Source organism: Physella acuta, unplaced genomic scaffold (assembly GCF_028476545.2).
Source record: "Physella acuta isolate Inbredline_101_S28 unplaced genomic scaffold, ASM2847654v3 ptg000165l, whole genome shotgun sequence".
NCBI classification, from domain to species: domain Eukaryota; kingdom Metazoa; phylum Mollusca; class Gastropoda; family Physidae; genus Physella; species Physella acuta.
In genome coordinates, this window is record NW_026731684.1 from 17,281 (window position 1) to 42,117 (window position 24,837).

Here is a 24,837-nt window from a genome sequence, read left to right on the forward strand (position 1 = left end):
TGTAGGCTGTAATCTATAACATTTGTAAACTTTTATTTAAAAAAAAAACATTACATAATCACACAATATAGAGATTTGACAATTCTAACTAAAGGCAGTCAAGCTTAAAACAGGTAAGTTCCGTTCCGGAACGCGCCTTGAGAGGTCTGCAGCGAGCTCAAAACAAAAAGAACTGTGTTGTTGTTTATTTTCATTGTTTTTTTTTTGTTTTTAGACTTTTTTTCTCCCAGTGAGTGGGGGTAAGGCGCTTGAATTTTATTTTTTTTGGGTGGGGGGGGGGTATGTAGTATAGTAAACTCGTGGACTTGGCAACACTTTCAATAGAATGTGATAACGCTTCCACATTGGAATTAGAAGGACTGGCGCCGGCACTGCATAGAAATATTCCAATAGAACATTACTCAGAGCAATGAAATATTCCCATAGAACATCACTCAGAGCAATGAAATATTCCCATAGAACATCACTCAGAGCAATGAAATATTCCAATAGAACATCACTCAGAGCAATGAAATATTTTAATAGAACATCACTCAGAGCAATGAAATATTCCAATAGAACATCACTCAGAGCAATGAAATATTCCAATAGAACATTACTCAGAGCAATGAAATATTCCAATAGAACATTACTCAGAGCAATGAAATATTCCAATAGAACATTACTCAGAGCATTGAAATATTCCAATAGTACATTACCCAGAGCAATGAAATATTCCAATAGAACATCACCCAGAGCAATGAAATATTCCAATAGAATATTGCTCAAAGCATTGAAATATTCCAATAGTACATTACTCAGAGCAATTTCAATAGAACATTACTCAGAGTAATGAAATATTCCAATAGAACATTACTTAGAGCAATGAAATATTCCAATAGAACATTACTCAGAGCAATGAAATATTCCAATAGAATATTACTCAGAGTAATGAAATATTACAATAAAACATTACTCAGAGCAATGAAATATTCCAATAGAACATCACCCAGAGCAATGAATTATTCCAATAGAATATTACCCAGAGCAATGAAATATTCCAATAGAACATTACCCAGAGTAATGAAATATTCCAATAGAACATTACTCAGAGCAATGAAATATTTCAATGGGTAAAATTTCGAAATCTCACCTTTCACAGTGTCCATCTTTCTTTCATTCTTTTTACACATCTTTCTTATTCGCGTCGTTGTTTTCATTCTCTTCCCCATCGTCTTTCTTTTCACCCTCATCTTTAACTTCCTCCTTCACTTCGTGATCCCCTGCCTCATTGTTGCCCTGAAAAGAGTACGTAGCATCATTGGCGTCGCTAAGTCGGGTATCACCCAGTGCGGCACTTCATGGTGTCACCCCCTACACACACCAATATATAGCCTATACTTATATATATACATACTTATATACATACATGTATTGTCGAGATGATCAATGTGTACTTATAAGGCTTTTTAACTCTACTTATTCTTTAACTGAACTGGCAAAATACATTTTTCTTCTATATATTTAGCAATTTTTTTTTGTGTTGGTGTCAACCCCCCCCCCCCTCCCCAGCCTCGTTTGCCTCTGCATAGCATACATTTGTTTTCTGATTTTCCGATGCGCCTGCTATATTAAGATAAATATGCTTTACATGATACACTGCAATTTTGTTTTGGACCAACAAAACAAAGTTTCGTATAAAAGAAACAGACATTTTTCTTAAAAAATTACAATAATTTCCCCTATTGAAAAAAAAAATCATTGATACAAAATATGTAAAAAAAAAATTTAAAAAAACTTGAACGAAATGACCGCCAACTAAGCCTATTCTGGTGACCACAGTTTTTTTAAAACTAGAAGTACTTAGGTAACAAAACAAAAACGTTTGGCGAGCTCTTTAGTCATTGAAAAAAAAATGAGACAAGAGAAACGTTGTAAAAGGATCATAACTTTCACAAGGCAGCCTTTGAATAAATTCCGTTTGTTTTTATCATATAATTTGAATATTTAAAATAAAACATCAACCAAACGCTTTTTTAACACGTTTTTCTTAACTCAGCTTCGCGTTTATTTGTTTGTTTGTGGGTTTGTTGTTAAAATTGACAACGAAAATTAGCCCACTTCTGATTGCTCTAGACATCTGAAATTTGGCATGCAGGCTATTTTCGCCTAACAATTTCAGAAAAAAAAAAACGTGGGTCAGGCAGATGGGTCGGGAAATTTGATGGTGAACGTACCCACGTTTTTTGTCATCAAATGTATGAACAAAATCTACGAGCAGTCATTGGTAGATCCCCTAGGGTCGGAAGAAAAATTTATTTTCTACTTTTTAGTCCACAAGAAAAACGTGTTTTTTTTTAAAGTTTTTTTTTAAGTATTTTATTTCTCATTGATACGTACATTCAGCGCTGCATGTAAATCTAGTTGTTCATCTAGCCAACCGTGAATAAGCTCCAATGCCGAGTTAAAATATCTAAAACAAATTTTACTTTTTTTAAATATTCGTTCTTTAGACTGGTCAACAGAAAAAATAAATAAATGCGCAATGGAAAAGTGCGCAACCAAAACTCTGCACACATAAAAATAGCGCAGTGGATAATTTACAAATCGCAATTTTAAGGTACTAGTAGAGAATAACAACAAATAAAGCTTACATTCTGATATAAAAAAAAAATTCCCACGAATAAAAGGACCAAATGAAAGTGAATTAATATAGAATTTAAAGAGATTGTGTTTGGGTATTTTTTCCGTTTGCGCGATCAGTTTTCGTTTGCATACTTTTCCTTTGCGCATTTTTCTGTGAGCTCTTTAGGCGATAAACTACAAATACTCTACATTTAAATAAATAAATCAATTAATATATACATAAAAATATATACAATATATATATAATATATGTATCTGTAAATGTATATATTTGTATGTGTGTATATATATACACAATATATATATATATATATATATATATATATATATATATATATATATATATATATATATATATATATATATATATATATATATATATATATATATATATATATATATATATATACATATATATATGGTGCGCGGACCTTTGACCACAGGTGCTTTGACCATATGGGGTTTGACCATAGGTGGTTTGACCACAGTGGGGCTTTGACACAACAGGGCTTTGACCACAGAGGGGGCCCATCTGTCCATGGTCAAAGCCCATCTGTGGTCAAAACCCCGCTGTGGTCAAACCCCCTATGGTCAAAGCTCCGCTGTGGTAAAACCCCCTATGGTCACCCCCTATGGTCAAAGCACCTGTGGTCAAACACCTATATATATATATAGAGAGAGAGAGAGAGAGAGAGAGAGAAAGAGAGAGAGAGAGAGGGAGGGAGGGAGGGAGGGAGAGACAGAGAGAGAGAGGGGAGAGAGAGAGGAGAGAGAGAGCGAAAGAAAGAGAGAGAGAGAGAGAGAGAAAGAAAGAGAAAGAGAGAGATTTCATAATTTTTAGTTGTATTTGAGTTCACAAACCCCTCCTCTGTATTTTTCCACCTGTTCGTCTGAAATATGATCCCGACAACTGCTACCATGATTCCCAGCACTGTGTACCACGTGGCTTTCACAACTTTGTTAACCATGACTGAAGATGTACAACAAAGTGTTGATCAGTTCATGAGATCATCTATATATATATAATTCTCTTCTTGGAGACGTTAGAAAACAAGCTGTAAGCGCGCTCCCTACCACCCCCCACCCCTACATGGTCTGTTGAGCTGTGGTTAACGCTAAATGTTTACAGTCGTAGAGCCGGGTTTAGTGACGGCTATTAGGGGCAGATAATTTAGTTTGATACGATTTTAAACTTAGAGGAGGTAACTAAGAGGAGGCTGCTTTCACGGGGGGGGGGGGGGTGTAGGGTAGGAGTTGGGGGAAAGGAGGGTGGGGGTAGTATCGTCCTTAACGACCTACTGATAGTGTTGTAAAGCAAATATTTTCAGTTGCAGCATTGGTAGTGTCGAATTCACAAATTATGAATTACTGAACAGTAGAAAATAAAACAACTAAATAGCGGCGTACGATATGCCGCGGGTCGGCTCGTTATTTATATTCTTGTAATGACATATTTTACTACATTTTACATGGCCGTAAACTAGGCCAAATGCAAGATGTACGAAACCAAAACGAGGCTTGGACGAAGTTTTTGCAGGTCATGTATTAGTTGTAGTTCCCTTTCTGAATACGACGGTGCATGGAAATTGTGAAATAGATTAGATTTTATCTGTATCTGTGACCATATGAAGGGATATTGTGGTCAGCACTATGCCGAAGCCGTCTTTTCTTGCCCTAACATGAGCTAGGTACCTATTAGAGCTGGGTGTGTTCAGCACTATGCTCAAGCTGTCATTTCCTTCCATAATAAGAGTTAGGTATCCATCAAAGCTGGGTGAACTCAGGGACGTTGTGCGGACTTGAACCCAGATTCAAACTCGAGACTTTCAGGTTAGCAGTCTAGCACTCTACCGCTAGGCCACACCGTCCCTTGACAGTTATTATCTCGGCGTTTAATGTGATGTTTATATCTACCATTCGTTACCACATTGTTAGTTACAGTAGAGTCACGTGGTCAGGCTTGCCACTCCCACAGTGTTTCTTTCAGACATCTCTATTGAGCCCCCCCCCCCCCCCCCCCTCTACCTACCACGAATAAAAATGAAATTTTAATTGAAAATATATACTTTTAACCCCCATCCCCTGGAAAATCTAGTCAGCCTGCCCCCCCCCCCCTAAAATTTTCAAGTGCCCCAACCCCCCACCGGAGAAAAAAGTCTGAAAGAAACACTGAGAGAGAGAGCGAGTAGTAGGAAACCCTTGTGTTAGAGAGTGGAGGGGGAGGGGGGGAGTAAAAAGCTGTGTATCTAACAACATAAAAATTAACTAAATTTCGTTTTGGTATCACCCTGTAGGGTGGTGTTAACCGGCACGGTCTACTTTCCTTGCCCCTACCCTTTTCCCCAGCCGTCATTACGACGATACCGTTTAGATGTCAGCCATAAGATTTAGTCGGAGCTAAATCTGAATTAGCGTTAAAATTATCTTTGTATTTAGATAGCGATAGTAGATTCTAGCTCTAGTAGGTCTAAACACTAGGTTCACTAACCAATAGAATCCAAATCTAGATCTAGACCGCCTAAATACATTTCAAATAAAGTCAAATTGATCAACTATCTCCCATACTTACTCAGCAATTTACTTTGAGCGGCCCATAAGTCTATAGCAAACAACAAAGCACCGCCATAATCTTTGACATAATAGGATTCATACTGATTTCAAACTCCAACTAAAAGTTCTTTCTCTTTCCAATGGATGTGTGCCTATTCCTTTTGTCAAATACGGCTTGGTGATAATTTTAAAGGTGCTAAATGGTACCGATTTGTTGTGGCGTGCAAAATGTGTCTGTATAATATACAGAGGTAAGGATCTGTATTACAAAGATTGTGTACTACTGTTGGTAGAGCAATTAACACATGTGGTATCGTTTTTCAATGGAAGTTAAAGGGTTATATTCTGTTATTTAATAAGCTTATTGGGTAGATCTGTGACCTTAAGTAGAGTGTGGGCTTATCAGAGTTTCTTCCAGGCATCTCTTCCCCCCCCCCCCCCCGAAAAAATTCTACCGCCCCCCCCCCCCCCGAACGAAATGAAATTTATATAGAAAATATATACTTTTAACAGTGTCCGCCCCCCCCCCCCGCCACCCCCCCCCCCCCCACGAAGAAAGTCTACCGCCCTCCCTCCCCCCCACCCCCGAAAATTTCAAGTGCCCCCCCCCCCCCGGAGAAAAAAGTCTGGAAGAAACACTGGGGCTTATGTGGTATAGTGGGGCTTTTTATGTGGCAACGTGGAGATGTAGGGTAGAGTGTGGGGCTTCTGTGTTAGAGTGGGGCTTCTGTGGTAGAGTGGGGCTTTTTATGTGGCAACGTGGAGATGTAGGGTAGAGTGTGGGGCTTCTGTGTTAGAGTGGGGCTTCTGTGGTAGAGTGGGGGCTTTGTGGTAGAAATCAAGTATCAACCTGTAAAAGGGAAACCACTGTACTTAAAGGAAGACGGGGAAAATATTAACTAGAGACAAAGATACGGCAAACATATGGCTCGAAGTATAGGACATAGCCGCCAATCTTTTTTGTTTGGTCTTAATTTCTTTATGAATTGGAAATAGAGAAATAATACAAAATTACGTCATCGAAAATTGCGCGCTTTTTTTCCTCTGTGAAAACCCCACATTTCTCCATTTTAAGTGGATTTCAATTACCAGATGGTATTGGTATGTTATTTACTTTTTGCGATCTAACTATTTGTAGTAAAGTATGAAGCAAAATGTTTTATCACCGCTTTAGTCATTCTTACTAGATTCTACACTTCATAGTTTAACATTTACGTCTTAGCTAAAAAAAAATGTAAAAGTGTTATTTAGTCTATAAGATCTAGATCTATAGATCTTTAATGAATGCTAGACGCCTAAAATATGGAATCTTGATCTAGATCTATAAGTAGCTAGATAGATTAATGCTAAAAAAATCTAGATCTAGATCTAGAATATCTTCTCAATACTTTGGTCATCCATACTTCTGTTTTAAATTTTAAGAATTACATCTTCGATAACATCAAAATTGTTATTTAGTCTTGAACGATGTATCACATATTTAGCTAGAATAATGACGGAATTGAGTGTTTTCACATTACTTTAATCATTTATCTAGAAAAGATCTTATACTTTTATCTTGGGGGGGGGGGGGGGGGGGTTCGTAGGCTTAAGTATGACGCAAATTCCGGGGAGTGGGTCTGGTTGTCTTTTGTTGTTTTTTTTTTTTTTTGACGATGTGCGACGGTGGGGGGTAGGGGAATAAAAAACGTCAAAAGAATCGTGACATCATGTATGAATGACCCCTATCCCTTGTGGTTAAACAAAATCACAACGTTTTCGTTTAATCCAATCCAACACAGAAGACGATGAAAGGTCTACTATTGTGAAGGAGCGCCACGCCAACATGAGATAATGGCGAGGACAGAATTTGTTCTTTCTCTTGTGTTCGTCATACGCTCCATTGCAGGTTGGTACTTCATATTTACTTGACTTTTGAAGAGTATATATATATATATATATATATATATGTATATATATATATATATATATATATATATATATATATATATATATATATATATATATATATATATATGAGAAAAATGTACAGACAGTGGTTGCATTAAATTCCTGCAACTACCTTACTGCAGGTGAAACATGCATTTCAAATTGTGAGGGGAAGGCGGAGGGCAATTACGTTTTATGCGGTCCTAAATGCAAGGCCGGTAATTTCATGACTTGTACTGGGGAAAAGGGAATTGAAATGTGAGTACACAATCCAAGTCAGACACACTAGGGAATTGAAATGTGAGTACTCAATCCAAGTCAGATACACAAGCGAATGGTGGGTAAGTCTAAGTCAGATACACAAGAGAATTGTGGGTACAAAATCCAAGTCATACACACAAGGGAATTGTGGGTACACAAAAGGAATTGAAATGTGGGTACACAAAGGGAATTGAAATGTGGGTACACAAAGGGAATTGAAATGTGAGTACACAAAGGGAATTGAAATGTGGGTACACAAAGGGAATTGAAATGTGGGTACACAAAGGGAATTGAAATGTGGGTACACAAAAGGAATTGAAATGTGGGTACACAAAGGGAATTGAAATGTGGATACACAAAGGGAATTGAAATGTGGGTACACAAAAGGAATTGAAATGCGGGTACACAAAGGGAATTGAAATGTGGATACACAAAGGGAATTGAAATGTGGGTACACAAAGGGAATTGAAATGTGGGTACACAAAGGGAATTGAAATGTGGGTACACAAAGAGAATAGAAATGTGAGTACACACAGCAACTGCTATAAACTGGACTGCAAACGTTGTTGTTGCAAGAAAAACTGAGCCTAGCTATCACGATGGCGAAAAACTGTATATCGTCTTTTAAAAGCTATTTCATAACAAATGTTACGTCTTGTTTTATCTGCAGCATCTTTTTTTTTGTTAGGGGGGTGTGGGGGGGGGGGGGGTGAGAAATTTGTCTTAGAAATGCGTGTGCCCTGCTTTTTTTTTTTTTTAAACCGAAATCCAATACTTATAACCAAAAAGTAACACTAAATCAAATTGTCATCAAAGCCCGAATTGACCTTATAAAAAATTGTAGGTGTATTTTTTTTCCGTTATACTTCCTAATATAGGGAATAAAAAAGTAAGTATTGTTGTCGTGCGATGCGAGATTTTAACAAATCTGACATTTTTACCTTCCTGATGAGGAAAATTTCAGTTTCTCAATCTTGTCTGTGTGTGAGTATGTGTGTATGTATGTATGTGTGTATTTCAACACAATAATTTGTACACCGTTTTCTCTCAAGTGGTCGAAATTCTTTAAATTTTTCCGATAACCGGAAATATTGCTTTATTTTCGTAAAAATCCTATAACTTTAGTACAGATAAAGTCCGGTAAATTAACTAGGTTATTTAATGAATAGATCCTATTGTTAGAAGTCTTCAAACAGGGTGTTAGTGATACAAAAGTAAACACGTTTCCGCATAGGCCGTGTGCTATGGGTGAGTACATCCAAGATAACAGCACCAAGTACCTCGCTAGGCTCATCTTCGACCCGTCCATGGGGGCATGCATGTACAGCAACAAAATCTGCAGCACCCCGGAATTTAAAGTCAGTAAGTTGGTGTTTTTTGTTATTATGGTGGCGGCGTGGCCTAGCGGTAGAGAGCTTGATTGCTAACCCGAACATCTGAGTTCACGCAGGGTAGCTATCTCACGTTAGGGAAACAAAGGCGGCTTTGCATAGTGCTGACCACATTATCCTTCTGTATGCTGAGGTCAATGAATCAGATGAATTCTACTTCATCTGCACCATATGTCACAATCCATGGAGTAAGTGAAGTAGAGTTCGCCTGTTTCTTAACCACGTCAAGTGATAGTGTGGTCAGCCCTAGGTCAAAAGCCGTCTTTGCTTTCCCTGAGTCAGGTACCCATCAGAGCTGAGTGGACTCAGGGACGTCCTACAGACACGAAGCAAAGATCCGAACTCGAAACTCTCGGAGCAGTCAAGCGCTCTACCACTCATCCACACCGTCAACTCACATAGCTTAGCGGATAGCTGATTATATATATATATATATATATAAATATATATATATATATATATATATATATATATATAATGCTATGTAGAGGTACGGGGAAAGTACTTGAATACTTTTAGTCACAGTAGAATGTAATGTACTTGTATTCGTATTTTAATTAAATTATCCCCACTCAGCATCTTGTCTGACCTACGGATGTTCCTACCGTATGGATGGAGAATACCCTCTGTGTGGCAGGCAATGTTTTGAGGGGTACTACGCTGAGTGCCACAATGGAGTGATGTCAAAGAAGTGAGTCCTCTAGCTTGAAGCCATAGAAGTAAGTCTCTAGCTTGAAGCTTTAGAAGTGAGTCTCTAGTTTGAAGCCATAGAAGTAAGTCTCTAGCTTGAAGCCATAGAAGTAAGTCTCTAGCTTGAAGCCATAGAAGTAAGTCTCTAACTTAAAACCATTGAAATAATACTCTAGCTTGAAGCCATAGAAGTGAGTCTCTAGTTTAAAGCTATAGAAGTGAGTTTCTAGCTTGAAGTAATATAAGTAATTCCAAAGCTTGAAGCTATAGAAGTAAGTCTCTAGCTTGAAGCCATAGAAGTAAGTCTCTAGCTTGAAGCCATAGAAGTAAGTCTCTAGCTTGAAGCCATAGAAGTGAGTTCCTAGTTTGAAGCTATAGAAGTGAGTTTCTAGCTTGAAGCAATATAAGTAATTCCAAAGCTTGAAGCCATAGAAGTAAGTCTGTAGCTTGAAGCCATAGAAGTCTCTAGCTTGAAGCCATAGAAGTAAGTCTCTAGCTTGAAGCCATAGAAGTAAGTCTCTAGCTTGAAGCCATAGAAGTAAGTCTCTAGCTTGAAGCCATAGAAGTGAGTCTCTAGCTTGAAGCCATAGAAGCTAGTCTCTAGCCTGAAACCATAGAAGTAAGTCTCTAGCTTGAAGCCATAGAAGTAAGTCTCTAGCTTGAAGCCATAGAAGTAAGTCTCTAGCTTGAAGCCATAGAAGTAAGTCTCTAGCTTGAAGCCATAGAAGTAAGTCACTAGTTTTAAGCCATAGAATTAAGTCTCTAGCTTGAAGCCATAGAAGTAAGTCTCTAGCTTGAAGCCATAGAAGTAAGTCTCTAGCTTGAAGCCATAGAAGTAAGTCTCTAGCTTGAAAACCATAGGAGTGAGTCTCTAGCTTGAAGCCATAGAAGTAAGTCTCTAGCTTGAAGCCATAGAAGTCTCTAGCTTGAAGCTCAGCGCCACGTAAAGGCGCGATGCTTTCAACAGTTCTTTGTCCCTAGTTGATTGCGTATAAGTTATAGCACCATCCCCTAGTACCAACCTTTAGTACCATCATCTATTGCGATCACATAGTACCATCTTCTGCTACCATCCCCTAGTACCATTCCGTAGTACAATACCATCTTGTACCATCACCTAGTACCATCACCTAGTACCATGCTCTTGTAACATCTCCAAGTACCATCACCTAGTACCATCCTTATTATTATCTCCTACCATCCTCATCTAGTACCATCACTAGTATCATTCCGTAGTACAATACCCATGTAACATCATTGGGAAGTCTTCCATCTTGTACCATCACCTAGTACCATCGCCAAGGAACCTTCACCTAGTACCAGAGGCGTAGCGAGGGGGGGGGGGCGGGTGCGGACCGCACCGGGTGACACAATTTAGGGGGGTGACACCAAGGCAAAAAATAGTAAAAATATATAGAGAAAAATTTGATGGGGGGGGGGGGTGCAAATCGAAAATTGAAAGTTTGTCCCTGGGAAGAGTCGCTACGCCACTGAGGGGGTAACACCATTAAGTGCCGCACCGGGTGACACCCGACCTCGCTACGCCACTGCCTAGTACCATCAACTAGTACCACCCCTATAACCATCCCATAGTACTATTCCCTTGTACCATCACCTAGTACCATCACCTAGTACCAACACATAGTACCAACACCAATCAATTCGTTGCTTTCCTAATAGATCATTCTTTCTTGAATCCAAAGACTCCAACTCTTCTCCAAGCTTAGCCCTAACCCTAACCCTAGCCCCTACACATTCATTAAACTGACCTCTTAAAAACCCAATCATTTCGTTGAATTCCGTAACAGATCATGCTCTCCTGAAACCGATGACGCAAATTCTTCCGCATTAGTTTTCCAACCCTCCACGAAAAAGTGCGAGATGTCGACCGACGTTTGTAAAAAGGACATGGAGATTATAAAAGAGAAGCTGAAAGATAAACGCAAGTATATTTACTATACATCAGAGGCGTAGCTAGGGGAGGGGCGCCACAATGGGTAGGACCAGCATGAATAACTAAAGCCTGTATATAAATGGAAAGGGGGGGGGGGCGAAAAATTGACAGTTCGCCCCGGACGCCGGAATGTGTCGCTACGCCTCTGCTGTACATGTAGGAATGGGTGGGGTGTGGGCTGGATATAGGTAAAGCAGAGTGGTGAGAGTCCACACATCTTTTCTTAAAACGCCTTTCTAGGAGAAACATTATATACAAAACACCCGCGGGATAACTAGTCTTGGAAGTACGTCCAGGGTTGTTATTCCATAGGTGATAGGTTTAGATCAGGGGTCTCCAAACTTTTCAGCCCGAGGGCCACATTAACTATTAAATTTCAGTTCGGGGGCCAGTTTCTTCCAGGCATGTCGTGACTTTCTGAGCAAGTTGCTCAGCCAATTTAAACAAACGTTTTTTTTCCGTGGAGAAAATGATCTCCGCGGGCCTCAAATAATAATGAAATTTTATATTTAAAAAATGAGAGCAATATTATGTTACTGGATATCCCTAATATCACGAAAACAAAATCAACAAGACCACTATTTAGAAAATGAGGGGACGGCGTGGTCGCGGGGTAGAGCGCTTGACTACTAATCTGAAGGGCTCGAGATCCAATCTCGGTCAGGATTCGTGATGGTTGCACGTCCCTGAGTTCACCCAGCTCTGATGGGTACCTGATAGGTACACGCCTCAGGTTGTAGAAAGTAAATTTAACTAGGCATAATGCTAAACACACTATTCGTCTTGGGCGTAGCGAGGGGGGGGGGGGCGGGGGGGGGGGGGCGGACCGCACCGGTTGACACCATTTAGGAGGGTGACACCAAGGCAAAAAATAGCAAAATATATACAGAAAAATGATAATTCCACTTAATTAAGTGATTAATTCGACTGTTAAATAGTCTTTTAAGAGCAAATTTGACAAATCCCGACAAGGGTGGAGGGGTGGGGGTGCAACAAATCGAAAGTTTGAGGGGGGGTACAAATCGAAAATTGAAAGTTTGTCCCCGGGAAGGGTCGCTACGCCTCTGGGGGGGGGGGACACCATTAAGTGCCGCACCGGGTTACACCCGACCTGGCTACGCCACTGCTATTCCTTCATATGCCGAGGTCAAGAAACTTCATCTGACCTATGGGTCGTTAAGTCTAAAAGAGAAATGACTTTGTTGTAATTGTTGTAATATTGTTGTATTGTTTTTTTAAATTGTTGTAATATTGTTTTAAGCGCTGGAGTGTGTCGAGAGTAGCTGTACGGGAAAGCCGGAAGGGAACTACAAGTTCTGCAACAAGGATTTGTGCCTGGATGGTCACTTTGGATCCTGCGTTGATGGGATTCTGTATGAGATGTAAGGCTGTATGTTGCCGTATATGTGGCATGTGTATGCTGCCATGTATGTGTCAGCTGTATGCTGCCGTGTATGTGTAGGGTGTGTGTTGCCGTGTATGTGTAGGGTGTATGTTGCCGTGTATGTGTCAGCTGTATGTTGCCGTGTATGTGGCATGTGTATGTAGCCGTATATGTGGCATGTGTATGCTGCCATGTATGTGTCAGCTGTATGCTGCCGTGTATGTGTAGGCTGTGTGTTGCCGTGTATGTGTAGGCTGTGTGCTGCCGTGTATATGTCAGGTGTATGTTGCCGTGTATGTGTCGGGTGTATGCTGCCGTGTATGTGGCATGTGTATGTAGCCGTGTATGTGGCATGTGTATGTAGCCGTGTATGTGTATGGTGTATGTAGCCGTGTATGTGTAGGGTGTATGTTGCCGTGTATGTGTAGGCTGTGTGCTGCCGTGTATGTGTAGGCTGTATGTTGCCGTGTATGTGTAGGCTTTGTGTTGCCGCGTATATGTAGGCTGTGTGCTGCCGTGTATGTGTAGGCTGTGTGCTGCCGTGTATGTGTAGGCTGTGTGTTGCCGTGTATGTGTAGGCTGTGTGTTGCCGTGTATGTGTAGGCTGTGTGTTGCCGTGTATGTGTAGGCTGTGTGCTGCCGTGTATGTGTAGGCTGTGTGTTGCCGTGTATGTGTAGGCTGTGTGCTGCCGTGTATGTGTAGGCTGTGTGTTGCCGTGTATGTGTAGGCTGTGTGTTGCCGTGTATGTGTAGGCTGTGTGTTGCCGTGTATGTATCGGGTGTATGCTGCCGTGTATGTGTCGGGTGTATGCTGCCGTGTATGTGTCGGGTGTATGTTGCCGTGTATGTGTAGGGTGTATGTTGCCGTGTATGTATCGGGTGTATGTTGCCGTGTATGTGTAGGGTGTATGTTGCCGTGTATGTATCGGGTGTATGCTGCCGTGTATATGTCAGGTGTATGTTGCCGTGTATGTGTAGGGTGTATGTTGCCGTGTATGTGTAGGGTGTATGTTGCCGTGTATGTGTCGGGTGTATGTTGCCGTGTATGTGTCGGGTGTATGTTGCCGTGTATGTGTAGGGTGTATGTTGCCGTGTATGTGTAGGGTGTATGTTGCCGTGTATGTGTAGGGTGTATGTTGCCGTGTATGTGTCAGGTGTATGTTGCCGTGTATGTGTAGGCTGTATGTTGCCGTGTATGTGTCGGGTGTATGTTGCCGTGTATGTGTCAGCAATATGCTGTCGTGTAAGTGTAAGGTGTATGCTAAGTGTCTGTGTCAGCTTATTTTTCCGTGTATATGTCAGGTGTATGCTGCCGTGTATGCGTCTACTGCGAGGCTGAATACTGTATATGTAAACCGTGGCTATATATAGAGAGGCACATAGCTATGGATATGTATGTATATATATGTATATATATGTGTGTGTATATATATATATATATATATATATATATATATATATATATATATATATATATATATATATATATATATATACATATATATATATATATATATATATATATATATTCCTCTTCTCTTAATGGCTAGTGATTGTGCACTTGGATGGGATGTTGACAAGGAGGGGAGCAGATCAACTATGCGGCTGATTTATAACCCAGCAACTGATTCTTGTGAGTACTCACCGGAGGTGTGTGAGCCTACCCACACAGCGGTGAAAATTGGTACGTTTTTTTTTCTAGACCACCCCATAACCAGGGCTGACCCCCACCCCTAGACCACCCCATATCCAGGGCTGACCCCCACCCCCTGGACCTCCCCTACCCAGGGCTGACCCCCACCCCTGGACCTCCCCCTACCCAAGACTGACCCCCCACCCCTGGACCACCCCATACTCAAGGCCGATCTCCACCCCTAAATTAAAGGATGCTTTAATCACTAGGAATTTCTAATACATTACATCGTAACATGTCAATTATTTTATTTAAAGAAAATGGAGTCGCTAGCTTTGGGTAATCAATCTAAAAACGGATAGTTTTGATTTTAATGTTTTATAGAGGTAGAGGTTTTTCGAGACTCCGGTTTAGCAACCATGAGCTTCTACCGACTCGACCACCCCGACCCGCCTTAAGAAAGAAGAAGAACAAATTATCTATGACTGACGGAGGCGATATATTTACTGTCAGTGGCGTAGCGAGGTCGGGTGTCACCCGGTGCGGCACGTAATGGTGTCACCTCCTAGAGGCGTAGCGAGCCTTGTCGGGGCAAATTTTCGATTTGCATCCCCCCTCAAACTTTCGATTTGCAGCCCCCCCCCCCCTCAAATTTGTCTCTATATATTTTGCTATTTTTTGCCTTGGTGTCACCCCCCAAAATGGTGTCACCCGGTGCGATCCGCACCCCCCGCCCTCCCCCCCCCTCGCTACGCCTCTGTTTACTGTTTATTTTTCAGGATGTGTTCAGAACTGCGTTGGTTGGCCTGATGGCGACTATGAGCTGTGTGGCGAGCAATGCAATGGGTTCTACGCCTCCTGCTCTAATCAAAACATGCATCCAATGTAGGTTTACAATTAATTAGTGGACGTTTACAGCTATGCCTCCTGCTCTAATCAAAACATGCATCCAATGTAGGTTTACAATTAATGAGTGGACGTTTACAGCTATGCCTCCTGCTCTAATCAAAACATGCATCCAATGTAGGTTTACAATTAATTAGTGGACGTTTACAGCTATGCCTCCTGCTCTAATCAAAACATGCATCCAATGTAGGTTTACAGTTAATGAGTGGACGTTTACAGCTATGCCTCCTGCTCTAATCAAAACATGCATCCAATGTAGGTTTACAATTAATGAGTGGACGTTTACAGCTATGCCTCCTGCTCTAATCAAAACATGCATCCAATGTAGGTTTACAGTTAATGAGTGGACGTTTACAGCTATGCCTCCTGCTCTAATCAAAACATGCATCCAATGTAGGTTTACAATTAACTAGGCATGCTGCCCAGCTTCGCTTAGGCTTTCGAAAACATTGAGAATTTGAATGCTTAATTAATTCGCCCATATAAGGCGCCGGTCAGTCGAGGTCAGTTTTGACCCCCTCATCGTAGACTTTTCGGCCAACCGGCCCCCGTGTTCTGTCGCCACAAGGCAAGATCCTGCCAAATTTGAAGCGCCTGCGGCGCCGGGAAGTGCCCTATCGGGCACCCGACAACTCAGCTTTATAGATCATCTAGATCTAGATCTAGAATCTCTAGATCTATATGATCTAGAATCTCTAGATCTAGATGATATAGAATATCTAGATCTAGATCAATATCTAGATCTAGAATCTCTAGATCTAGATATTGATCTAGATCTAGAACATCTAGATCTAGATCAATATCTAGATCTAGAATCTCTAGATCTAGAATACAAATAGATAAAATAATGTTTTTAAGCTTAGGCCGAGAAAATCGTATTGTATACATTTCATAGCGTACATAGCTCTAAATCATATTTGAATGAAATAGTTCATCTATCTATATACTACTAAAAGTCAACTTTGTTTACATGTTTGAATATTTATTTGTTTGCCTGATCGAAAATTGTGATATGTTCGACTCTATCTGGAAAGCTGTAAAATGGTATGCAGGTAGAGAATAATTTTTTAATGCAGACAGACTGTTGATCACAAATTTATTTAAAGACGTTAATTAATTTATTGATTTATTCCTACGCAGAATAACCCATTTTTTTTTAAAATGTTAAAACCTTGACTAAACTTTGTGGGAATAGTGACGTCACAGGTTTTTGTTTACTCTTTAGTACAATAAAATGGCGGCGTCTATTGAAGAAAATTGTGTTCCCATTCAAAAGTTTAACGCGTTCTAAATCTAATTTTCTGTCGGTCATAACTTTAACAATACGTCCGTTTGCTGTATTTATTACGTTCCAACACTTATATCAATTTTCAACTGTCTTTTTCATTTAGTTTTACGATAAATTTCTCTAGATCTAAAGATCAGCTATCGAAGGAAATTTATGAATCTAGCCTAGATCTAGATCTAGCCTAGATGTAGGTCACTAGATTCAATGTAAATTCTACATCTAGAATCTATTTCAGGCCTTAATTATTTTATATAAATCTTTGTTTGGCTTATTTAAGATAAAATTTAATTTGAAAGTTAGTACTACTAGACTTATTTTTAGATCTAGATCTAGAATCTATACGCGTAAATCAAGTTGCATAAGGAGACACATAGTATAGTATAAAAATTCACTTGTGACGTCACGAGTAAATAGCTAAAATGGTAGCGTAGTCAGCTCTCATGCAGGAGGCACGGGTTCTAGACCAATATGTCAATGAAATTTTTTTTTTCAATTTTTTTTTTTAGATGTGAATGATAACGTTGCCTATCTGAACTTGGCAAGATACAGGGCAGGTGAAGTAGAGTTCATCTGTTTCTTTGTCCTAAGCATATGAAAGGATAGTGTGGTCAGATACATGCTCGGCTGGAATTGTTTTTTAAACGATAAAAACATGTTGTCTGAGACTTGGCAGGACACTGGGCAGGTGAAGTAGAGTTGAGTAGGTCACCTGTGACGTCAGTTTATGAAGGGATAGTCCGAAATCGGTGTTTTCGGTGTTTTTAAAAGATAAAAAACATATATTTGAATGTGGGGTCTGTTTTTTGTGACGATAAGTGACACTGCAGTAGCGTACCGAGGAGGGGGGGGGACGGTAGGGGAGGGGAGGCGGGGGGTGGGGAGGGGAGGCGGGGGGTGGGGAGGGGAGGCGGGGGGGGGGAAGGGGGAGGTGGAGGGGGGAAGGGGGGAAGGGGGGGGGGGACATATGTTGGGGCGCCAAAATGGTTTGGAAAAATAAATTGATAGGTTGAGGGGGGTTCAAATCGAAAGTTTGAGTGGGGGGGGGTGCACATCAAAAGTTTGAGGGGGGGGGGGGGTTCAAATCGAAAACTTTGTCCCCGGGCGCCGGGAAGGATCGCTATGCCTCTGAGTGACAGACGTGATGTTTTTTGATGGATGACCCCCGAAACCCACAGTTATCCAACGGATGACGGGTATTCTAGTATACTACTAAAACTCAACTTTGTTTACATGTTTGAATATTTATTTGTTTGCCTGATCGAAAATTGTGATATGTTCGACTCTATCTGGAAAGCTGTAAAATAGTATGCAGGTAGAGAATAATTTTTTAATGCAGACAGACTGTTGATCACAAATTTATTTAAAGACGTTAATTAATTAATTGATTTATTCATACGCTGAGGAACCCATTTTTTTAAAAAAGATTTGAAAAGCCACTAGACTCGACGGAAACAGTGACGTCACATGATGTGTTTATTTTTTTACATCGATAATGGCGGCCTATCGAAGAAGATTGTGTTCCCATTCCAATGTTTAACGCGTTCTAAAGCTAATTTTCTGTCGGCTTTAACTTTAACAATACGTCCGTTTGCTGTATTTATTACGTTCCAACACTTATATCAATTTTAAACTGTCTTTTTCATTTAGTTTTACGATAAATTTCTCTAGATCTACAATCTGTCCAAGAAAGTTATTTATTTATTTATAGATTTAGATCTAGAAAATCTAGGTCAAATCAAATATTTATTGATAATAAATACAATCCAAAAAAAAAAGAGACTTAAGCAAACCAGTCGTAGATCTAGAATATAGATAATTCTATCTAGATTTAGATAATAATGAGTTTCTATATACTAAACTATTTTAGACCTTTATTATTTTATATAAATCTTTTTTTGTATAGCTATGAAATATGCTAATTAGGAAATGCTGGATGCGGGGCCTATTTCCATAACTTAAGATTCATACGCGGCTTCTATACCGCTAAGTGTGCAAAATTATAGACGTAAACTCTAGATATAGCTCAGTCGTAGATCTAAAATATAGATAATTTTCTATCTAGATTTAGATAATAATGATTTTCTATATACTAAACTATTTTAGACCTTTATTATTTTATATAAATCTTTGTTTGGAATATGGTAATTTTGAAATGCTCGCTCCGGGCCTATAAGCGTAGCTAATGATTAGATCTAGATTCTAGGTCTAGCAAGAAAAACTAAACATAAGAAGACTTAAGCAAAAGAGTCGTAGAATCTAGACTAGATCTAGATAATTCTATCTAGATCTTGATAATTTCAGACCTTCTTTATTTTATATAAATCTTTGTTTGGCTAATTTAAGATAAAATTTAATTTGAAAGTTACTACCACTAGAGTTAGATGTAGATCTATGCGCGTAAGGAGACTCAAAGTATAGTATAAAACTTCACTTGTAATGTCACGAGTAAATAGCTAACTTGGTAGTGAGGTCGGCTCTCATGTGGGTGGCACAGGTTCTAGACCAATTCATCAATGATTTTTTTTCTTCAATTTTTTTTTTTAGATGTGAATAATAAAGTTGCCTATCTGAACTTGGCAGGATACAGGGCTGGTGAAGTAGAGTTTGTCTGTTTCTTTGTCCTAAGCATATGAAAGGATAGTGTGGTCAGAGACATGCTCGGCTGGAATCGTTTTTTAAACGATAAAAACATGTTGTCTGAGACTTGGCGGGACACTGGGCAGGTGAAGTAGAGTTGCGTAGGTCACCTATGAAGTCAGTATATGAAGGGATAGTCCGAAATCGGTGTTTTCGGTGTTTTTAAAAGATAAAATTTTAATAAAAAACAAATTTTTGACATATGTTGGGGCGCCAAAATGGTTTGGAAAAATAAATTGAAAGGTTGAGGGGGGGTTCAAATCGAAAGTTTGAGTGGGGGGGGGGGGTGCACATCAAAAGTTTGAGGGGGGGGGTTGAAAATTGAAATCTTGGGAGGGGGGGGTTAAAATCGAAAAGTTTGTCCCCGGGCGCCAGGAAGGGTCGCTATGCCTCTGAGTGACAGACGTGATGTTTTTTGATGGATGACCCCCGAAACCCACAGTTATCCAACGGATGACGGGTATTCTAGTTTCTTTTAATTCTAAACTCGGAAGATGACGTCATCAGTTTCGTGCTCTTTTTTTAGTGTAAACAATAAGCGACGTCATTGTTAAATGCTTTCTTGTCCCAAGTTTAAACACTTTTCCGGTTGCATAAATAATACTGTTTCTCTACATTCGAATACGCCTTTATTTTTTATTTTTCTTCTTTAAATAAAATTGTGGTTATACATTTAAAACAGCTAACATATTATTGTCAACAAAAGTCCGTATAAAGGTATCCATATATCGCTGCCGATTCTGACGTGATGTCCGGCAAAAATATTTTGCGGACAGAGAGAGAGAGAGAAGAGCGCACATGGCCTTTTATATATTAGGATAAGTGGACGTTTACAGCTATGCCTCCTGCTCTAATCAAAACATGCATCCAATGTAGGTTTACAATTAATTAGTGGACGTTTACAGCCTCTCTACCTCCCTCCCCTACATGCACATAGTAGCGTCACATGACTTGTTAATGAGGGGGGGCGGTCCTCACTGGCAAACAACACTTAGGGGGATGGGGTGACACCAAGCAGAAAAATCGCAATATTTACAAACAAAACTACGACTTTTCCAATAACAAAAGAGAAAGAAATTAAGATGTGAGCACTGACACCAAACCGAAAATGCGAAATTGTTAAAGCTGGTGGATGGGGTGGGGGAGTTGTTATCCCAGGACACACTTTTTTACATTGAGGAATCTCAAAGCTTTCATATAGGTTGCAGTATCTAAATTTATTTTATTGTTATATTTGACTGTGAGTTTTGAGAAGAGATTCCTGCCTCCTGTTACTTGAGCATGTAGAGCATTATATGGTGTACAAACTGCCCCTTCCCAACCTAAAACTACAAGTAGAGATTGTAATTAGAGGAGATCTCACAAGCTTTGAATATTATAATATTATTATTCCTCTAGATTTTTTTTTCCACGTTTATATATGTAGTTTGGTTTACCTACATTTTGTGGGACGGCGTGGTTAAATGGTAGAGCGTTTGGCTGCAAGCCCGAAGGTATCGAGTTCGGATCTTGGTTCGGACTTGTGATTGTAAGACATCCCTGAGTCCATCCAGCATTAATGGGTACATGATTTACGTTGGGGTAAAGTCAATGCGACTTGGGCATAGTGCTGACCATACCATTCCTTTTCATGCAGTGTTTCTTCCAGACTTTTTTTCGCCAGGGGGGTGGCGGGGCACTTGAAATTTTCGGGGGCGGGGGTAGACTCCCCCCCCCCCCCCGAAGAGATGCCTGGAAGAAACTCTGTTTTCATGCCGAGGTCAAGAAACATATTATGATCTCATTACTCATCTGCCCAATAGATTGCTAGGTCTAAGGAGGATCCTTACTTATCATAACATCCCCATTCTCCATACTTAAAATGAAATGAATGTCGTTCGTGCAGATGAGGCAGATGAAGTAGAGTTAATCTGTTTCAAAAACCTCGGCATATGAAGCGATAGTGTGGTCAGCACTATGCTCCGCCGCTTTCGATTTCCCTAACGTGGGTTAGATACTCATCACACCTATGTGGACATCTATGTGGACATTCTACTGACTTGAACCCGGATTTCGAACTCGAAATTTTCGGGTTAGCAGCCTAGCTTTTTACCGCTAGGCCACACCGTCCCATAAACAACTCCCTACGATAAAATGTACCGTATTCATAACACCGCCTCTCTTCAAACCACGCCCAACCACATGACAACAACCAATCACCTAATGACATTTCTCTTAGGGCGTGCCCAGAAGGATACGTGGAGCTTGAGAACGGTGAGACTAACCTGACTAGGTTGAACTTCAACAAGCTGACCAAAACTTGTGAAGATATTAAAGTCGAATGTCATGGTGATTCGTACAATACTCTTTGGTCGACAAATGCTGGTATGTGCTCAAGATTTGTACGTACACGTACACGTACACGTACACGTACACGTACACGTACACGTACACGTACACGTACACGTACACGTACACGTACACGTACACGTACACGTACACGTACACGTACACGTACACGCACACGTACATGTACACGCACACGTACACGCACACGCACACGCACACGTACACGTACACGTACACGTACACGTTAACGTACACACGTACACATACACGTACACGCACACATACACGAACACGAACACATACACGCACACGAACACGAACACGTACACTAGTTCCTAGCTAGCCTTCTGAGTGCTCAGCAAATTACATAGTAAAAAAACACATTGTAAATTTATGTCGCGCAGTAATTCGCTTAACACTAATAGTAATATGTCATTGAAACGTCAAGTGTGGGTTTTCAACTTGTATCAAAACTTCTTGCTGATGGGTAACTGATTAGAATTCTCATGGTTAAATTAAGAACGAAAATATCTGCTTCGTTGGCATTGTTTATGGTTTTTTGTTTGTTTTTTTACGTATAAATACAAAATAATCTTCGTCCTTAAGATATGATTAAGACAATGTTACTGTAATTTCGAAAATTATTTGATAAACGTAACATACTAAATACATTTTAAACAACAAGTCATTATTATTTATTTTTTATGGGACGGCGTGGTTTATTGCTAGCAGTGGCGTAGCGAGGTCGGGTGTCACCCGGTGCGGCACTTAATGGTGTCACCCCCCCCCCCCCCAGAGGCTTAGCGACTTTTCCGTGGACAAACTTTCAAATTTTTTATTTGCACCCCACCCCCGCAAACTTCCGATTTGCATCCCTCCTCAAACTTTCGATTTGCACCCCCCCCCCTCAAGTTTTTCTCTATATATTTTGCTATTTTTTGCCTTGGTGTCACCCCCTTAAATGGTGTCACTCGGTGCGGTCCGCACCCCCCCCCTCTCTACGCCTCTGATTGCTAGAACCCGAATGTCTTGAGTTCGAATCCAGGAACAAGTCCGTAGAACGTCCCCTGATTCCACCCAGCTCCGATGGGTACCTGACTCACGTTAGGGAGAGTAAAGTATAGTGCTGACCGTACAGTCCCTTCATGCCCGCAGGTCACCAAAAATTCACTTGCCCGACAGATTCGAGAGGAAAACTTTGCCATCTTCAACTTTTCCCATTCGTGCCCAAAACCACATAGGGCAGATATAGGAGTTCATCTGTTTCAAAGATCTCGTTACGCAAGGGGACAATATGGTCAGCACTATGCTTCCCCCAAAGACAGTCAAGTATCTATCAGAGCCAGTGCCGGCGCCAGGTTATTTAGCGCCCTAGGCAAAACTTATTAAAAGCCCCCCCCCCGCAATTTTTTTTCGTGCCCCCGTATTATCAGAGGCGTAGCGACCCTTCCCGGCACCTGGGACAAACTTTCTTCTTCTTCTTCTTCGTTCTTAATTTTTGAATATGGTGGAGGATTCAGACAACAAGGCCAACTTCGTGGACAAACCGGACTGTGGTTTCCAGTTTGTCAGGTGTCCCATATAATTTTTCCCTGAGTGGGGTGGGCTGGGGCCAGTGTCTGACTCTTGCCTGGCTATACCCCCTCAAGCTTTCAATTTGTTTATCCAACCCATTTTGGCGCACCCCCCCCCCCTACGGACAGCGCTCTAGGCTACCGCCTAGCTCGCCTTATAGGTAGCGCCGGCCCTGATCAGAGCTGAATTGACCCACGGACGTTCTACGGATTCGTCCTGAATCCCAACTCGTAAGCTCTACCTTTAGCGTAGCGAGGGGGGGGGGCATATGTCCCCGGGCGCCGACCTTAGGGGGCGCCAAAATGGGTTGGAAAAATAAATTGAAAGGTCGAGGGGGTGCAAATCGAAAGTTTGAGGGGGGTGCAAATCGAAATCTTGAGGGGGGGGGGTGCAAATCGAAAGTTTGAGTGGGGGTGCAAATCAAAATCTTGAAGGGGGTTGTGCAAATCGAAAGTTTGAGGGGGGTGCAAATCGAAATCTTGAAGGGGGTTGTGCAAATCGAAAGTTTGAGGGGGGTGCAAATCGAAATCTTGAAGGGGGTGGTGCAAATCGAAAGTTTGAGGGGGGGTGCAAATCGAAATCTTGAAGGGGGTGGTGCAAATCGAAAGTTTGAGGGGGGGTGCAAATCGAAATCTTGAAGGGGGTGGTGCAAATCGAAAGTTTGAGGAGGGGGGGATGCAAATCGAAATCTTGAGGGGGGGGGGGGGGTGCAAATCGAAAGTTTGAGGGGGGGTGCAAATCAAAATCTTGAGGGGGGGTGCAAATCGAAAAGTTTGTCCCCGGGCGCCGGGAAGGGTCGCTACGCCGTCATTTGAAAAAATACCTACGTATAATTATAAACACTTTTACCTTTGTCTTATTTCAGGAAACAGACTAAGTCCGCCTTGGATCCTTGTTCGCTTGCTGATAAAAACAGCAACAGCGCTCCTCTACTTCTTTGCTTTATAAAAATGTACCTGGTTCAAATCGAAGTCTGACATCCCATGTGGAGATGAGAATCTGATTGTTTTTAATGTTGAAAAATGATATGAAATGCTTACACTGTTTTTGTTCAGTGGTGTTTTTTTTTTTTTTACTTTTGCTAAATGCGAGGATCAGAGACATGTTGTTTGCGTATATTGTAGTTACCTACTAAAGATCCTTAAGTATATATAAGGCACATGTTTGCCATTAAATAAAGTAATCTTTAAAGCCATCCAACTGGCCTTTTAAAAATGATAGATAGTGTCTAAGGCTGTTGCTTTAGAGTAAAAAAAAATTCTCTAATTTAATTTGTTATATGATAATTTAAACCAGGAATACATGTATCAAAAGTCCATTTGCTTATATTATGAATATACCTCCTAAGCGTACATTCATATATACTACCTCAATTCGAATTTACATTTTGTAATTCGTCATCATTAAGTTTTTTTTTTCAAACCTTATGGCTAATTAATGCCTCGTGTAAATGAATAAAATATTTTGAACTTTAAACTTGTAATATTAAACAATGAGTTTATTTAAGTTTGTTGTTGTTGTTTTTTAAATGTCAAAGTACGACCTATACTCTACAGTAGCCTCGTATACAACATCATTGTTGTTTAGAGATTAAAAATTGATTTTTTTAATACCTCAGGGATATTGTAGTTTGAATGTTGTTGTGTTTTTTTAAATCTTCCCCTCCACTTTGAGAGCTCAGAAAAG

At 40.4% G+C, this 24,837-nt stretch overlaps 2 protein-coding genes across 3 annotated transcripts; both read left to right on the plus strand.

Moving 5' to 3' along the window:
* Positions 1 to 6,955: 6,955 nt before the first annotated feature.
* Positions 6,956 to 11,420, plus strand: LOC131936029 (uncharacterized). The gene is made up of 5 exons (XM_059292844.1): positions 6,956 to 7,063; positions 7,248 to 7,362; positions 8,600 to 8,727; positions 9,333 to 9,447; positions 11,255 to 11,420. The coding sequence occupies exons 1-5, from the start codon at positions 7,009 to 7,011 to the stop codon at positions 11,418 to 11,420; spliced, it is 579 nt and encodes a 192-aa protein (XP_059148827.1). The 5' UTR covers positions 6,956 to 7,008.
* A 2,920-nt stretch (positions 11,421 to 14,340) lies between these two features.
* Positions 14,341 to 24,217, plus strand: LOC131936028 (uncharacterized). Of its 2 annotated transcripts, XM_059292842.1 has the most exons (4): positions 14,341 to 14,468; positions 15,197 to 15,302; positions 21,467 to 21,612; positions 24,017 to 24,217. In XM_059292842.1, the coding sequence occupies exons 1-4, from the start codon at positions 14,384 to 14,386 to the stop codon at positions 24,097 to 24,099; spliced, it is 420 nt and encodes a 139-aa protein (XP_059148825.1). In that variant the 5' UTR covers positions 14,341 to 14,383; the 3' UTR covers positions 24,100 to 24,217. The 2 variants fall into 2 exon arrangements, with proteins under 2 accessions (XP_059148825.1, XP_059148826.1); XM_059292843.1 differs by lacking the exons at positions 14,341 to 14,468; positions 15,197 to 15,302 and adding an exon at positions 20,101 to 20,120.
* Positions 24,218 to 24,837: the final 620 nt, after the last annotated feature.

Excerpts from the sequence above, each read along its gene's own strand:
- LOC131936029 (XM_059292844.1), top strand. The coding sequence starts at position 7,009 with ATGGCGAGGACAGAATTTGTTCTTTCTCTTGTGTTCGTCATACGCTCC. Across the intron at positions 7,064-7,247 it reads CGTCATACGCTCCATTGCAG|GTGAAACATGCATTTCAAAT; the intron begins GTTGGTACTTCA and ends ACCTTACTGCAG. Across the intron at positions 9,448-11,254 it reads AATGGAGTGATGTCAAAGAA|ATCATGCTCTCCTGAAACCG; the intron begins GTGAGTCCTCTA and ends ATTCCGTAACAG.
- LOC131936028 (XM_059292842.1), top strand. The coding sequence starts at position 14,384 with ATGCGGCTGATTTATAACCCAGCAACTGATTCTTGTGAGTACTCACCG. Across the intron at positions 15,303-21,466 it reads AATCAAAACATGCATCCAAT|GGCGTGCCCAGAAGGATACG; the intron begins GTAGGTTTACAA and ends CATTTCTCTTAG. Across the intron at positions 21,613-24,016 it reads TCTTTGGTCGACAAATGCTG|GAAACAGACTAAGTCCGCCT; the intron begins GTATGTGCTCAA and ends GTCTTATTTCAG.